The sequence below is a fragment of the Apteryx mantelli genome, chromosome 4 (genome assembly GCF_036417845.1).
Source record: "Apteryx mantelli isolate bAptMan1 chromosome 4, bAptMan1.hap1, whole genome shotgun sequence".
In the NCBI taxonomy this organism is placed as follows: Eukaryota; Metazoa; Chordata; class Aves; order Apterygiformes; family Apterygidae; genus Apteryx; species Apteryx mantelli.
The window spans coordinates 38,475,483-38,492,876 of record NC_089981.1 but is presented as its reverse complement, the minus strand read 5'-3'; the positions used below and the strand labels follow the sequence as shown (position 1 = coordinate 38,492,876).

The 17,394-nt window shown below is 41.8% G+C and overlaps 1 protein-coding gene across 1 annotated transcript; it reads left to right on the top strand.

Annotated features, from left to right (window-relative positions):
- The first annotated feature begins 10,199 nt into the window (after positions 1-10,199).
- FGF19 (fibroblast growth factor 19) lies at positions 10,200-14,170 on the top strand. Its single transcript, XM_067295351.1, has 3 exons — positions 10,200-10,434; positions 10,528-10,631; positions 13,838-14,170. Exons 1-3 carry the CDS (start codon positions 10,200-10,202, stop codon positions 14,168-14,170), a joined length of 672 nt encoding a protein of 223 aa, XP_067151452.1.
- The last annotated feature ends 3,224 nt before the right edge of the window (positions 14,171-17,394 follow it).

The following is a 17,394-nucleotide window of genomic DNA, read 5'->3' as shown; positions in this document are numbered from 1 at the left end:
TCACATATGTAACATGAGCAAAGCTCTCTAGGAATAAATGTACAGATGGGGAGACTATAAAATCAATTCATTGTCTGTGTATCATTTCATCTAGGAAGCATAAGGTAAAACATTAGATCTTTGCTTATTGGTGCATTCATGTAAAATGTGAAGCAGAGCAGAGCCTGAAGTTGTTACTCAGCTATAAGTATTAATTGAGATCGTTTATAATTTATGCTATATATTATATATAACTTATTATAGATAGTATATTTATATGTATTCATATTAATTATATGTATTAATACATTATGTATTAATACAGTACAGTATGTATTGTCTATAATTTATTAATAATAATAATAATTGCTAAATGTCTGGTTTTGTTCCTATTGAAGTAAATGTATTCTTTCCATGGAAGGCAGAATTGGGCTTTAGTTCTTTTTCTTAACTAAGTATTAACAGTATTTTTCTGAATGTTAACTGATCATTACTATTATTAATCAGTACTATACGATGAAGTCAAATTGAAATACAAACTACCCATGAGGAACCACTGCATTAACCAAAAAATTAGATCTGTTTCACTGCGAAGTGGTTAATTGACATCATAACTCTACAGAAATCTTACCATCTTCTAATGACAACACAGAAGGAAATTAGGTAGGGAGGGTGCAAATTACCAGCAAAAGCTATAGTTGATAAGTCTGTATTTCAGAAAATAGAGTTAAAAGGCAGCTCTAAAAGTAATGTAAGTCAGACAGTTAGTATGCAAGGTAAATGACTAAACCAGGAGCTTTTATATCGCTGTTATTTCCCAAGATGGTTCAAGGGGTGCTTTTATCCATATCATTATTGTTGCTTGTGTGTGTGTTTCAGGAAAAAACTAGATTTGGAGATCGCTGTCTTTTAAGAATGGGATAGTAGTATTGCTATTGCGACCACGAATAGGAAGCGTTTGTGTAGCATCCATTTAAAGTTTTGTTGCTCTTTATTTCATTAGTATTGGCTATTTCCTTCTACAATATAATACAATCAGTGACACATCTGCCTAACTGAATCCAAAACACACTGATGGCAATATGTGACCAATTAGTCAAGATAGAGGGTAAAAGACAGTCTATTGTCTAGTAGTAGAAGCTCTTCTGCAGAATGAGACTACAGTAACATAGATCAGTGGCTGTTCTGTTACAGGCTTTATCTTCTAGAGACCTCTGATAAAGAGTAATATCTAGGTCTCAGTGAGCCTTTACTATTGAAAGAAATCTTGATTCCCCAGATAGAACTATGAGAGGAACTCCTGCCCCATTCTGGAAATCTTCTGAAATTGGTCAAATTCTGAATCAGCATGTGAGCCTATCTTCACAATTCCCATTGCAAAATGAGTGCCTAAATAAACAGACTTATATTCAAGAGCATATGAATTTTGAGAATCGAGTCCTGCCTCCAAATCTTTAGCAGTATAAAAGCCACATCCTTCTGTAACTAGGCAAATTTGGACTAATGCATAAGAAAGAGGCACCAAGACTCCACTTTTTCATACTCAGCACTTTGGTCTGCTTTGTTCTCTTCAAGATCTGAGGTGTCCCTGCCTCTTGTTATGCAAGGGTCTTCCTTGTACCTCCAGACATGAAAGAACTGGGGTCAATTTTGCTCTCACTTTGGGTCAATAATGTTTAAGGAACTTCATTTTGTTTCCAAAATGAAAAATTTTAATGAAGATGGGTTTAAAATAAAAACATCTGGAGACTGAAGGTGGTAAATTAGAATCCTTCTTACCATTATAAATATGATCATAATTGTAAATACACAGAAAAGAAATACTGAGCTGAAATTCTGCTTCCTACATCAGCTCAAAGTATGTAGCATAAGTAATAGCCAAATAGCGGGGGATTTCACATTACATTGTATATTGGCTGTGGTGTTTAGGTGGATAAGCTCCTTACCTAAATGCAGGCATTCCACCTCACTTTTCAGCGATGGTTCAGATTTTATCTCATATTGAAACAAGTTATTTGATGAATCTGAATTACTTCCAAACAAAATAAGACATCCATTACCTCCTAATTTTCTCACTAGTCAAATGTGTAAAACCTAAGTAAACTTGAATTACTTTTTAAAGACCATCCAGGCTTTTTCCATGCTGATTTGTTCTGCTTCTCTTACTTTCAGATGGCCTTTTAATTGGCCATTAAACTAGGAAATTATGGCTGATTAGGATCAATCCAAATGCAATGTTTTGGATGGACTAGCTATCTGAATACCATTCTTTTGGATCCCATTTTACTTCTGCTTTGTCAAATAAAGGTCAATTTTAGCTGCATTGGCAGGATGCTTCAGTAACCTTTGCCCTTCAGTTCTTGACCCCAAATGGCCCTCAGCCATGTTTCATGGTAGCAAATGTGACTAGTTAAGAAACTGCAGTAAGGACCATTAGAGGAAGTTATTCACCATAAACTCAGCTTCCTGATTCATAGCAAATCATGCAGCTACTCCACAGCCATGGTGTAGGCTTCCTTTCAGCAGCAAATTATTTCATATGACCTCCAAGTGGAAAAACTTCAATCAAGCCCTTCTCCAAACTTTTACATGACTAATGTCAACTATAATAAGGATTGAGTTTGGGTGTCTTGTGAAGAAGGAGCGGAGATACCATCATACTTTGTAAAATCCGGGTGAAGTAACTCTGCTTATTTAAACAGATTTTAGAGTAATTGCACAAGAATTCTATTTCTTCTAACATCTTTCTCCTTGTTTTTAGACCCAGAGTCTGGGCCAAGGTGAAAGATAGGCTTCTACTGATTTTAACTGAATCACTTCACTTTCCAGAAGCTGAGGATCCAGCTGTGTGCAGAATATTCTTAACAGTCTTAAAAGATGCCACTGGGAAACTTTGTACCCTTTTAAGTTTGCATTTGTTCAGAACTGTTTCATAAAGGGCTTCATCATTTCAGTGAAAGTCCTTTTTGTAATATCACAATAATCAAAAGTGATGACAGTAAGTGAAACAGCATTACACCAACCTCCCACTTGTGCACTGACTTGACAATTTGACATAACATTCATCAGCATTCACTGATGATTTACATCTCTCTAACCCTTTATCCAGCACTGTTCCCAGCTTTCAATTCATTATTCAATGATAAGCAGCAAGTCTGCAACATGACATAATAGACAACAATAAAATTGTGGGTCTTAACTGACTTCTTTAACTCCTTCTATATCTCTTTTACATATGTCTTCAGGAAGAGTGAGAATCACATTCGCCAACATATAGGAGACCTGACTTTAAGAGATTTATCTTGATATTAGAGGGGAGTTTCAATGCTTGATCATACAGACAGCCATAGCTAAACCCCTTTTGTCCCTTCCCTTCCCCTCCCCTTCCTACTTCTAACTTCTATAAATCACCACCAAGAGTCCCTGACTTAGTGTCCTTGTTAACAAAGAAAACAATTTTGGGCTTCCAGTGCAATGAAGTCAGAACTTTATGGAACAAACTCATCCCAGATAGAACTCAGTGAAATTTCTCCACCATCAGGTTTGGCTTAACGTGCCTACACCAGGCTTGTTGCTGAAGTCGTCACGCTTCCTGGCTTCCTACTGAGCTCCTGAGGGCTGAGCTCCTGACAACTGTCACTCTATCAGACTGGATGGGGTCACCTGATCAACCACATCTCTCCAGAGCTTTGAGTGTGTTTGGACAGGACCACAGCTCTGACCACATACTCTTGGCAGCTGGAAGCCCCACTTTGATAGCAAACCTGTTTCCCTATTCTTGTAGTACATGATCTTCTTCTAATAGCCTATTCTCTGTCTACTGAAGGAAAGAAAAATATTTCCTTTGGGAGCAGGAGTTGAAATTGGTCATGAAGCAAACACTATTTAGCCACTGACAAGAAAAAGGTGTAGCTAATGCTCGATGGATACTGCTTTTGACTAAGAAGCAGATGATCTGGAATTACTCTTTTCTGAAAAAGCTAGAGACTTTTTTCACGGTTTTCACAGAACCATTGCATAAACAAAATCCAGCAGTATTAATCCCTAGGCCAAGCTAGAAAAGGACATGTAAGCCAAGGCCTACCAGGAAAGAAATTTACAAATAGTATTCACTTGTCCAGTACCTAAAGCAAACCTCTACGAGCAGAACACAAACAGAGGGAGGCTATTTCCTCCCAGAACCGAAGTCATGTCCGAAGCCATTCAAAAATAATGCCAGGAAGGCACCCTTGGCTGGGGGAGAAGCGGCGTCACCATCGTTCTGTAAGTAAATATACCAGAGAAAGGCACAAGCACTGGCACATGATCACAAACACTGCAAAATTTAGAGTGAGATTTCATTTTCATTTCCTTTCTGAGCCAACAGATTGTCTATGTTCAGGACCTAAAAGATGACCTAAAGCCATTAGCAAAGACATGAATGTGCTTAGAAATAAAATATTTATACCATATGGAGAAGACACTTGTTCTGCTGTAATGGACTGGAGAAATTAATCTTATTGTATAAGAAAGGAACTATAGAGAATATTCACTTTTTCTTTCCCTTGCAGAGCATCCAAGTAGTACAGGGTTAAAAGTAAGTGCTGGGAGATTTTCCTGTCTTTATTGAAAAGCTTCTGATCCTGATGATACAGGGCCACTTTACGCTAAACTTAATTTCATGGTAACTCTATACCTCTTGGCCCTGGGTGTTTACTAAGTATGGGATTCAGACAAAGCAATTTTTCAGAATCACAGATTTTAGGAGGAAACAGTCTGTGAGAAAGTGACTTTTAGTGTGCTGAACAGGTTAGCTGAAGTTTATAAATGTTAGTCCAGGCCTCAGGAACTAGATTACTGAACGTGAGGCAGGGAAGGCAAGGAAGGTACTTCCAAGCCCCAGTTGCTCAGGGTAGGATGCAGCTTTCCTGATCAAGAGGGCTGCACGTCTGTGCAACTTCCCCTAGTTTTGTACCCAAGAGCATGGGCTCTGTGGTGGACAGCCTGAGTGAGAAGACTCATTTTTTTTCATTTTGCTGATGTCTCTGTATGTCTATCCACCCTTCCAGGAAATGCAGCAAGCTCAGGCACAGTCACTGCTTTGTTTGCTTAAAAATAATTGCAATGCAAGATTGCCTTAAAGGAGAAGCCACCACACATACTAACCTGGCTACATTGCACAAATCTCCATTAAGGTAAGTCTAAAAGAAAAATTAGATAAAATGAGGATCTCGGGTTTCTTGATATCTTCATAAAGTAGCTTTGGTACTGAAATATTTTAATTAAATTAAATATTTAGATTATGTTCCTACATTTTCAGACTTATTGTTGATTTATAAATTAGGTGCTGGAGAGCTGCTGTACTAAATATGTATCCATAAAATCAGTAACACTTCTTATGTACCAAAACTACAAAGAATTTCATAGCACACAGAGAAGATGGGATGGATTAAGTTTTTCCAAAATATGAAATAACTATTTTCAGTTAGGAAAAAATGCAGTTAGGCCATTTGAAGCTGAAGGGACTTTGGTGAGTGTTAGAGTAGGCTTTATCAGAAGACATTATTTGACTGTGAGAGTTTCAAGTCAATTCCAGGGTAAGTACTGCTCTCAGGAATGCATTCACTGATAGCAATAGTTAAGAAAGCATTAGATAACAGAATGGTGAGAGATATTTGAAATTAGTCCTCTGAAGGTATTTGTTAAAAAGAACCAGCGATAACACATGTAACTACAAATTACAATAGGAACAATCTCTCTAGTGCATTGATCGACTTTAGTGGAGCAATTTCAAACCAGAGACCCCTCAAGAAGTTGATTATTTGAAAATCTTAAAGTATCTGATGTATTTGGATCCTCCTAATCACTAGGGACTATTGCACTTGTGATATCTAGGAAGAGCTTTTATGAATGCTTGTCCTATTGTATGACACCCCATCAGCGGGAGCCGGCAGCAGGAACTGTGGAATCTTAATTCTGCCCTCATTCACAGCCCAGAAAGAAATATTGTCACCTTTATGCCTCTTGGATTGCAGAAGCAGCTGGGAAGCAGAGCAGTCCTTGACATATGGTAGAGTAACCTCTCCTTCTTAGGCAGGTTTTTTAACTTGTGCTGTGCTGATAAGGCTCTTTATAGAACAACTCCCATGCTCGAATAACAACATATCACAGTGTACTATGTCTTCACTTCTGCCTTCCCTCATTTGCCTAACATACCCATCTCTGCTAAAAGCAAGAGAAAGGATTGAACTGTCCTGTTGGCCCTCTGCCACTGGGGCAAATAAAAACTTTCTTTTACTGACACTTCTGGGATGATATGCAGGAACTATAGCAGAAATCAGAAACCAATGGAAGTAGCACTGATATCTGCAGTTCTGCTCGGGACCTTACTTTCCTCATAATTTCTACAGTCTCTGTAATTCTTCTTCCACTTCTGACCTCAGAGAAAAGGGGGAAAGAGCTACACATCTCTTTCCAGAATCATGGCATCGCTTTCACATAGTGCCTACTCCTAAATCTATGAGGGATCCCAAAGAAACCCCAAAGGTTCCCAATGATTCATATATCCAAAGTCAATGCCATAATATTCTGGAGATATTCTGAAGCTATTCTACTTTTGAGCAGATGCATCTTCATCCTAGATGCATCTAGTTCCTCACATTTTTGACCTTCAGTCAGCCTTGAGTGACTCACCTGTATAGTTTTTCCTTTGATCACAAGGTAGGCTGCTGTGACTGCCTTGAACTCACATGTCATTGCCATGCCCTCTTTCTGATCATTACTTGTAGCAACCTTGCTTGGTTTTATTTCAGTTACTTCCAATGATGTTTTAACCTAGTTAGGTACAAACCCTTGTTTATCTTTTTGGCATGTTCCAGGATCTCTGGATGTCTGACTTTTAAAACATAGGTAGTCACATTCTTCCAAAATACATTCAATACAACTCTAGCATTACAAAAATCTGAAGTTCTTGTTCTGCAGAAATTATATAGGGGCATTGAAAAGTGTAGTTGAAATAAATGATTCATTACAACAGGTGAAAATGCTTTTGCAGTTGTGTATGATTTGGTCAGGAGATATTTTTATTCTACAAGATTTTTCTTCTTTCTTTTTTCCATCCCCAGAAAAGTGAAAAGTGCTACACTACAGGTTTGCTTGATGAATACTCTGTTGCAGGCAGAAAGCAGGTCCAGCACTGGAAGTGATTGTGTGATTTACCCTATAATGTCTTTGCAAATGCATTTGTGGGAATATGAGGAGACATGTGCCTTTCTCCTGAACTTTGGTAAAAAGATGCCAATAAACAATGAAAGTTCAGTGATATAGATAGGAATGGAAATGAAAATCATATCTTAGAGCTATTATATTTTGAAAACAGTGTACATACAGTGAGATTCATCTCATTTAGCTTTAGCTAAAAATAAGGTATCTAATCTGAGCTAATCATCTAGGCTTTTTCCAGAGCCATTAAGGAAATAGGCACCTCCAGAGATAATTTATCCCATCTCTCTTAAACACCTGTTTTGAGCTAGGACTATCTGGTTTGGTACTATTGGTACTCTCCAATCCAGATAAGTACTGGAGGTACTTACCTCTGTCATTGGCTGCAGAGGAATGCGGACAAATGGCTTAGATTAGACACTACATTTTTAGACAACTAATAAATAATTTCAAACAGTTATATAAAGAGAGGCAATTACAGAAAATGAGCTAAACGTTCCATTTTCATTTGATTTGGACCTTTTAACATCGGTCCGCATAACATCAGCAATAACAACAACGAAAATAATTTTAAAAGCTCTCAATCAATTGTTAAGCATTTCTCACTTCTAGCCATTTTTTTCACTGATTTTAAATATCACTTAGGGCAAATAATTTGCCCTTTCTGTCACAGTTTTTTATCTTTACATTTGAATAATACTGTCAAAATTCATAAAAAAGTTGCAAGCATCAAGTCTTTACTACTTGAAAGATCTTTGACTTCTTCATGAAGAAAACACTATACACTTACAATGACGAATATTATTAATGCCGTAGTGTAACAGCAACAGTAATAATGAAATAGCTTTTATTCACTGAGATGCACAACAAAACGGACTAAAAGCCGTTCAGATTCACTTCAGTCTGTAACCTCTGTGTGTGTGGTGGGCGCTCAGTACCTTGAAGAATGCATATGTAGCTGGGATGAGTTACACGCACAACTGCTGTGGGGCCCAGGGCTGCAGGGCAGTGAACTGCCTTTGTAACAGTCATGTAATAATGCTGCAAAATTCTGTAGAGGGAAAAAAAAGAGGCTCTCAGACTCCCTGGTATTCTTTATTGCTTTTATAATATTGCAAACTTGTGTGTTTGAAAGGCCAACACTTCTCAAATCAGCCCATGATTTGAAGGATGCAGCTAGAGACATCTGAAAGTGAAGTGGTCCTGATTTTCCTAAATTATTCATCACCCGTGTAGAGAAAACTGGGTTCCTTTACATGTGTCTCAAGGTGACCATTAAAAAAAATGAATGTATTCAAAATCAGTAGTTGCTTTAGGAATGACTGGTGGCATGGAATCCCTTGCTGCAGAGAGCTTTGGATACAAGACCCTGATCATTCAAACACTGATTAACTGATGTGTTATGGTACTTCAGTACCAAAAGCTACATGTGATAATAGATGTAAGGATTTTTATAAGTGCAGGCCATCATCCTACAAAAATTCTGTATTTTTTATGACCTTTATGCACACAGCCTCACTGAGCTAAGATGATTCATGAAGAAAAGCTATTTGTATGGGTGTTTACAGGATGGAAGCATAAGTGTACAGACAAAATGACGAAAGTAAATGAGTAGCAAAAGGTGTAAAAACTGTATTTGGGATTTGACAGGCAGGTGGTAGTTTCAGAGACATTACTGGGGGCGGGAAGTTCTGTTTTGTGTAATTTTGGTTTAACGCATCCCGCGGGAGAAGGAGTCCTTTTCTTTATGAAATCCCGTTGGTACCTCTTTTCCCTCTTGAGATGCGAGAAAATTCCCCAAACCTCCGCCGCGGGCCTCCCCGCCCCCCGCTGCTGCTGCTGCTCCTCCCGCCGGCGGGGAGCGGCCCGCGGGGCAGAGCCGCCCGGCGCCGCCACCGCCTCCCGGGTGCCAGGCTCCATCTAGCGACGCGGCCGGGCATGGCCGGGCGGCTCGGGGGCCCGCGGCGGCGCCGGCCTGCCCAGCGCTGCCGGGCCCCCGCCGACGGCAGGTAGCGACCCCGCCGCGACGGTGCCCGGTTGCAGCATCTCCGCTCTGACCAAAGCGGCGACAGTTTGCGGCCCGCCGTGAATCGGCGCTGCCGGGCTCGGCGGGAGCTGCGCGTTGCCTCCCGGCGCAGAGCCCGCGCCTGCCTCCGCGGCCGCTGCGCGGGGCGGCCGGCGCCATCCGCCGGGGCGCGGCGCTCCGCTCGCTCCTTGCTGCCGCTCCGCCACGCGCGGAGCGGGCGCGGCGCAAAGCCCGCGGCCGCCGCCGCTGGGCACTGAGCGCGTTGCGGAGCGGGCAGCCTGAGAGGTCCGGGGAGGAGAAGGCGTGCTGTGTTTTGCCGAGGGCTAATTTCTCTGAACGAGATAAAAAAGCATCCCACAAAGGCCCGGCCGCTTTATTTCTGATAAGGGAAATAAAGGATGGGCAAGCTCCGACCCGGCAGCTCAGCTCTGCGGGTTCAGTCCGAGCGCTCTGACCTCCGCTGCGGTGGTTTTATTCTCTTCTTAATGACTCCTGCTTCTCTGCCCCCCAGCATAGCCCACGTCTTCAACTCCGCATAACCCCTGGATTTCTTTTAATGTACATGAATATGTATACGCATCCACCTCCAGCCCCTTGCCTCTGCGCTGGCATCTGGGCAAGGTCTGCCCGGCCGGCTGCGCCGCGCCGGGGACAGAGGAGGTCGGGGCGGCAGCGGAAAGCTTCGAGGTGCGGTCGGGGAGGGAGCGACTTCAGGGTGTCCCCTGTGAAATGATGTCACTCGATCAATATTTTCGGGGGGAGTGACTGATCTGACCAATTCCTGCTATGAAATGGGCTCTATATTGGAACTGGATTTAGCCGAATCGATCGGGCTGATAACAGAGAGCTATAAAAGGCCGGGGGGTGGCTGTGCCTTTCCTGCATCCCGAGGCGATCCGCTCCAGAGAGCGCTGAGCCGCCGCTCTCTCCGCCGGCGTCGGCGCTGCCGGGCAGGCGGGTGCGCGGGCGAGGGGGCACGGAGCAAGCGGGGACGATGGGGGAGCGCCTGGGCAAGTCCCCCGCCTCCCTGGCGCTGCTCGGGCTCGCTTTGGCCGTGGGGGCCAGGTCGCTGCCTTTATCGGACGCCGGCCCCCATGTGAACTACGGCTGGGGGGAGCCCATACGGCTGCGGCACCTCTACACCGCCAGCAAGCAAGGGCTCTTCAGCTACTTCCTGAGGATCGGCAGCGACGGCCGGGTGGACGGCGCCGGCAGCCAGAGCCCGCAGAGTGAGTGCTGCCGCCGGCAGCGGGCCGGGGGCGGCGGCGGCGGCGGGGCCGGGGGCGGCGGCGGCGCTAACCGGCTGTGCCTTCCCCGCACAGGTCTGCTGGAGATCCGCGCCGTGGCGGTGCGCACCGTGGCCATCAAGGGCGTGCGGAGCTCCCGCTACCTCTGCATGGACGCGGCGGGGCGGCTGCACGGGCAGGTGAGCGGCGGCACGGGGCCCCGGGGCCGGGCCGGGGCTTTCGGAGCCCCTCGGAGGGGCTTGCCGGCCGCCGCGCCAGGGCCGCGGCGAGGGGGAAGGACTGAAGCCCTCCGCTGCGACGGGCGAACAAAGCTTCCGACCCCCCCTCTCCTCCATAAGACCCTGATTTTGTCACTCTTGCTGCCTAAAAGGCCGCCATGGTTATTAGCGCAGCACGACAAAAACAGCTTTCTAACGCGAATAATCTACTATTTCCATTACGTGTTACATGTCCCCAGAAGAGACTGAAAAGACAATATAGAGCAAAATTTCATTTATGTTTAAAAACCCTTATCGGTGGGGGGGGGTTGCTTCTGCCACAGAAATAGATTAAGTCAGCCCATAGCCCGAATTATACACACTTCCTTTAATTAGTTTCTTGCTGTTCCGATTAAGTACTCCGAAGAAGAGTGCTCCTTGGGAGAGGAGGTGCGCCCACATGGCTCCCATGTATGCACGTCCCACCAAGGCGGGGTTGCTCTCTCCTTAAGTATCAGACAGAAACAGGACTACGGGGGGAGAGACTCTCCTCCCCTGTCTCACTTGGTCTTGAGACCCGCAGCAGCACACTCGTGGGACACTTAGAGGCTGAGAAGTTTAGCGACCGTCTGATGCAATGTTGTTAGCTCATGCTTTTCACCTACTGTATCAGCCTATCAGCTGAATATTATCAGCGACATAAACTGTGGCTTTGTAAGTAACATAAGTAAGTTGCCAACTCTAGAATTTAAAGGGTGAGATTCAAGTTCAGTTTTTGTGTAACTGCTTTAGAGGAACCTGAGGTTTCACAGAGAGAAGGGAGTATTTTTTTACCAGCCATAGTATATACACTGTTTTACTCTGCTTTGATTACGCTGGCAAAATTTCTGCTGATTTCAATAGGGCAACGACTTGGCCCATTGTCAAAACTCCCAATATCTCTAATAAGAGCCGGAATGATTTAGTGAGATTACTGCTTGAGTCCATAACATAGGATGAAGTCTTTTTTCTGCATTTCCTTGCTTTTCTTGGCTAGAATCAGAAAATCAGTGCACTGATAAGGTGCACAGATCTTGAGGTTCAGATGGTCTGGACGGTAGGTGAATTATTAGCTTAAAGTTTTAATGTATATCCAAACCAAAATGATCAGTGAAAACTAAGCAAAGCCTGGATCCCACTCCCACTGGAGCTGCAGACTGGATCTTTAGTGGTTGCACAATTTTAAAATAGCTTTCCTATAACAGCATTTTGAAAGATTGTGAATAACCCTTGACTGAGACTGTTTATTGATGTATTAATTACGTGTTTTTTTGAAAATATAATGACATGTATCCATGCCATCAGATCTATGCATTGTGGATGAGTTCTGTATGTTTTATTCTCAAACATAGTTTCGTTGACTTCAGTGACAACATTCACAGAAGTGAGCAGAATTAGACACATAAAGAAAAGCGTTCTCTTGAGATGCAGTTCCCCTCTCCTATAGATTCTTTGCTCTGAGATCTGCCTGTGTTATTGGAAGTAAGAAAGAAATGGCTTCCAGTGTGTACCGCTACACTAACTATATCCCTCTGAGTGCCAAAGAAACACTGGCTGAGACTGTAGCCAGTTCAGGCTGAGAGTGAGAAATCGGGTCGTTCACAACACCTGCTATCACCCCTCCACTATCAGCCAGGGCAGACAAGCTCTGTGGAGAAATTCATACCCTTATCAGCACTGTGTTCAGGAGTGGAAGAACTAAAGGGCAAATGTGGTACCTGACGTGCCTTTTTCTGACACGGGAAAAGTGATGACTAAAGTTGATTTCAAACATGCAGTGTGCTGTAGTCTGTTTTCATAATTCCTGTAGGTTAGGGGAAACCATGTAACTTCTTAATATTATCATATTATATACATAGCATATAGTTGATATAGTTGAGATATGAGGGGGCATAATCAATAACTGCTGTGATTTGTAATGCACACTTGCTCAAGAAGCCTTTTTATTTCATCACTGTCATCAGTGAGGCTGACCACTCATAGAAATAAGGACAGATAACAATTGAACCATCAGTTTGTATCCTATACAGTCTTCCAAGATATACTGTGTGTTGAAGGATAAATATTGTATAATTTGCAGAAAATGCTTTTTTGTGAATTACTTAAATGGTTTAAAAAGTGCCTTTAAAAAGGCACCCATTTCACACTTAATTGTACTCTGTATCATTGGTGTTTGAGAAAGGACTTAAAAGTATCAGCTATATTCTAAGTTAAATTTAGACAGGTAGAGCATTCATGTAAGAACACTTTTATCACTGATGACCGACATATAATCAGCAATGGGTTTTTATTAACCAAGAGTTCAAAAACCTGTAATAGCTGAGCCAGAAATAACACCAGAGCTGTAAGAAATACAGTGATTATGTAAAGGATCTGGAAAGGTCTGACCTCGTGATACAAAATCCTAATATACTACATGTGCAGTATATCATAAATGCATTTCTACGAATTCATACCTAAGAAAATATATTCTTCTATAAAAAATCTGAACTCACATTGTTACAAAATGTGTAGTTCTAAGTAATGTCTAATGGGAAAATAATACTGCATTAATTAGTTTTTTTGGAATTTCAATTAATGCTGAGTAAAAACATTAGCAGTTACCTTTTTAATATATTTTTACTGACTGACATGTTTGTGAAGTGCTGTCCTTTATAGTGATGCCTTTCTACAGACCTGAACCTGAGGCCTTTAAGCAAATCTCTAATAGAACTAGGGTTTTATACTTCAGGACTATTGGATTAGGTCTCATGACTGCAGTTAAATACTGCCAGCAATTAACAGCAGTTTATCTGAAGGAGCACTGGCAACTGAGATGTTTTTTCTCTGTGTTCAGAGCAAGAGTATGTGTGGAAGCACAGACCCTGCATTATTTAAGAGGATGGGAAGACATACATTAACTTGAGGAGTTCTGGATTAGGCCAATGTTTTCTTTTAATGGCTTCATAATCTAAAATGCATGCTACATGCAACATGGGGAGCTTTAGGCTGGTCTCAGTGGCTGTGGTCCGTAAAGGAAAGAGCTGCCCCCGGAGCAATGGCGAGGGCCGGCATCCTACCTGCCAGCCCCCTTGCGCCTCTATGCTGGCAGCTGCCAGGCATAGGGCCCGTGGGCATGTTTGTAATTTTCTTTCCTCCCTGCCCTTCAGCTCAGGTATTCTACTGAAGATTGTTCCTTTGAAGAGGAGATACGCCCAGACGGCTACAACGTATATAAATCAAAGAAACACGGGATCTCCGTGTCTTTGAGCAGTGCCAAGCAAAGACAGCAGTTCAAGGGAAAAGATTTTCTTCCATTATCTCACTTTTTACCTATGATCAACACTGTGCCTGTGGAGTCAACAGACTTTGGTGAATATGGTGATTATAGCCAGGCTTTCGAATCAGATATGTACTCCTCACCTCTTGAAACCGACAGCATGGATCCCTTTGGACTCACCTCCAAACTGTCTCCAGTGAAGAGCCCGAGCTTTCAGAAATGACTCCAATTACAAACATGGTGTAAAAGAAATATTGCAGAATACTACAGGTTTTTAGCTTTTCATGTACTAGTATTTTGAACATTTTTTTGTATTTAAGTATGGAGCCAGCCTTTTCCTTGCAATGTGTTATACCTGGAAGATATGATTGCTCAGAGGCTATATTCTAGAGGATTGCATCCCTATCCATACTTTATTTGGGGGGAAAAAAAAGATTAAATAAGAAAAAACAATTCACCAAAGTTACCCCATTACAGTGGTGATGATAAAATTATTATAATTTTTCTATACCAACCTCATTACCACATATGTTCACCTGTTATTTTTGCTCATAGGAGCAAATGTAGCAAATGCTTTTCATTCACAGGGAAGTTAATGATCTTTTAGGTTCATAGGCCTTAAAGACAAACATTTGGAAGAAAACAGGATTAAGGAAGACCTAGCAAATGTGGTTATGTGAACTAGAGTAAATGCTGTCCCTTGAAAAGCTGCTGACAATGTTCTGGGAAAACTTTCTATTGAAAGCATACCACTGAAAAACATTCTGCTTGTATATTGTGTTTCTTTTTCCCTTAAGACATAAGGGAAGAAAAGGAAATATTTCTTCCTTCCCTTATTGCTAAGGGGTAATTTGGAAAACTGGATCTTTGATTTCCTTTATAGGCTAATTTATGTTTACTGTGGGGTCTGCATCATCCAATATAGACTCCTCATTAACATTAGTGAGAAATCTATACATGGGTAGAAGTGTATACAGGACCCAGTATTTATGTTCATCAGGTAGGGAATGAGCAGTACCAACAAACTAGTCTTCAGTAACAGAAGTTCTGTTGTATATAAGTGTATATGTCTTTAGCAAATGGAGAAAAAGACTGAAAATGGATGATGTATAGGTCAAATCGATTGCATAATAAGTTTTCATGTTTTACCTTCAAACATCAGCAGTTCCTTTAAGGCCTTCCAGGCTTGATTCTGCATCAGCTGAAATCAATAGAGAAACAGTTTAGTGACTTGAATGCTGCAGAACTGGGTCAGTCATACCATTCACCTTGCAAGGAAAGATTGTGGGTACCTTATGGCCAAGAGGTGGACGTCTGATACCTTCAGTTCACTTCTCTTATTGCAACAATTTGACAAAAGAATAACAAACCTGAAACCCCACCCAAAAAAAGGAATGTGAGGAAAAAGGTTCAGGGATTTTACTCTTTTCTAAAGGTTCATTTATAACAGATTTCTATACAAAAAAAACTCTGCTGGAAACAGTAGCATTCTTCTGACCTAGCACTTCATTGGCAATGCAATATTTATAATTAATTTATTGAATGCATACATCTGTTTATTTTGTTACTATTATTTATGCTCAAAATTCTATTTATATACTCTTGAAGGTGGATTTTTTTAGTTGTAACAAATTTCGTGAAGTTTTGTAATCATGAAACAGTAGCTTTTTAAATTTCTGTATATTATCAGTAGTGTAACATGTACATTTGCAATAAAAAAATCATCTTCAACACAAAAACCTGGCTGACTCTCTTTTGTAACTCCTTTAGCCTAAAGACATCAAGGACCTTCATAAAACTATTAAATTTGTCTCCACAGCATCTTTGTGAAGATGATGTTGTTGAAGAGGTATGACAGACAGGGACACAGAGAGACCAAACAGTTTACCCAGAGCTAGACTTTGAGTGCCAATGCTGTAATCAGAATCTGCCTGCTCCCAATTACTGATGAGCTCCATGGTAAATAGCAAATATAAGAAAGGTATTTTTACTATGCAAGGGAGACAGTTCACTAAATTTTGATAATTTAGTGGAGATATGTGAAGGTCACTTCCTCTCTTTCACTTCTGACCTAATCTTAAATTCCTGTTCTCTGGTACAACATATGAAGGAAGCTCAGCTGTAAGCTCTGTGGGCAGTCGTGATCATGGATTTACATCTATTTTATAAAGTAGCACTTTTACATTCCATTTATGTCCTTAAACCCTGCAGTTTGCTCTGCTTGCTGCCATCAGTGTGCTGAACGCTGATGTGAGTGTGAGGGACCTACAGTGTTTGCCTCCAGCTGTTCCAAGGGGGTAATTCCTAGGGGAGATGGAAAAATCTGCTACAAATGTGATTGCTGCCATCCTTTTCCAGTGGGGATTCTGCTGCATGGGTGCTGATGGCTGCAGCCAGGTCCAATTTCCAATGCAGGCAAAGCCGCATCCCGTATGTCAGTATAGGCACACCATGGAGTGCGCTCCTGTACGCCCAACAGGAACTGAACTGTTGGCAGTGATTTCAGCCAGGCTCAACCCACACCACAAACGCTACCTGTGGATTTTTATATTGGTACATAAATTGCCCACTGGCAAAATGTAAAAATACTGCAGGTGGAATGCTGCTGCCTTTTAAAAATGGCAGTATACTCAGCAATGCAACTGGGGAGAAAATGGGTTGTTTTTCCTGAAAAAGAAGTTGTTTTCTAACAGGAAATCAAGGATCAAACATTTCGGTTTGGAAATGCTGCAAGGGTGACTCAAAGGAATTGTAGATTTCTCGGCTGGAAAACATCTCCCATGATGGGTCACATTCTCCTTTGTGCTGAGCCACTGCCACACATCCGGCGGGTTGCTAGTCCTCATGTATCGGGAAATGTAGTCCTGATTTTCAAGTTGTTCTATCCCAAAAGTTTTCAGACTTGGGGCATTCAGCTTTTCATCAGACACTATATATTTTTTGAACACTGGATACTTTTCAAGACCCCTTCATATAACTCAAGAACTAGAAAACAAAATAAAATGAACATGAATATTTAAAAAATTCACCCCAAATCCACTTTTCTGCCAAAAACCAGTTTTGCTGGGAAACAGCAAATAAGAACAGAATGCATAGGATACACTGTTTAATTTAACCAGTGAGAGAATTTTAGGTAGCTTTAATGTCTCTATTTGTAAATATGTGTGTAGAGCACAAAAATGAGCACCCTTACATTGGCGAACAGTATCTTGGGATCTTTAGTGACCCCATTTGCTGACACCTTTGAATTTGCATCTTCCACCAGCGCACAATGTTTCTTACTGTAACAGCATGGTTAGAGTGGTTGGTTCAATATTTATTCAGACAGAGGGAAGAATGCCAGGAGCTAAATTACCCACACCGCTTCCTGGAGCACTTTAGTTTTCCTTGGAGGTTTCCCATCCAAGCACTGACCGGGCCCAGCTGTTTTGCTTATGAAATCTGACA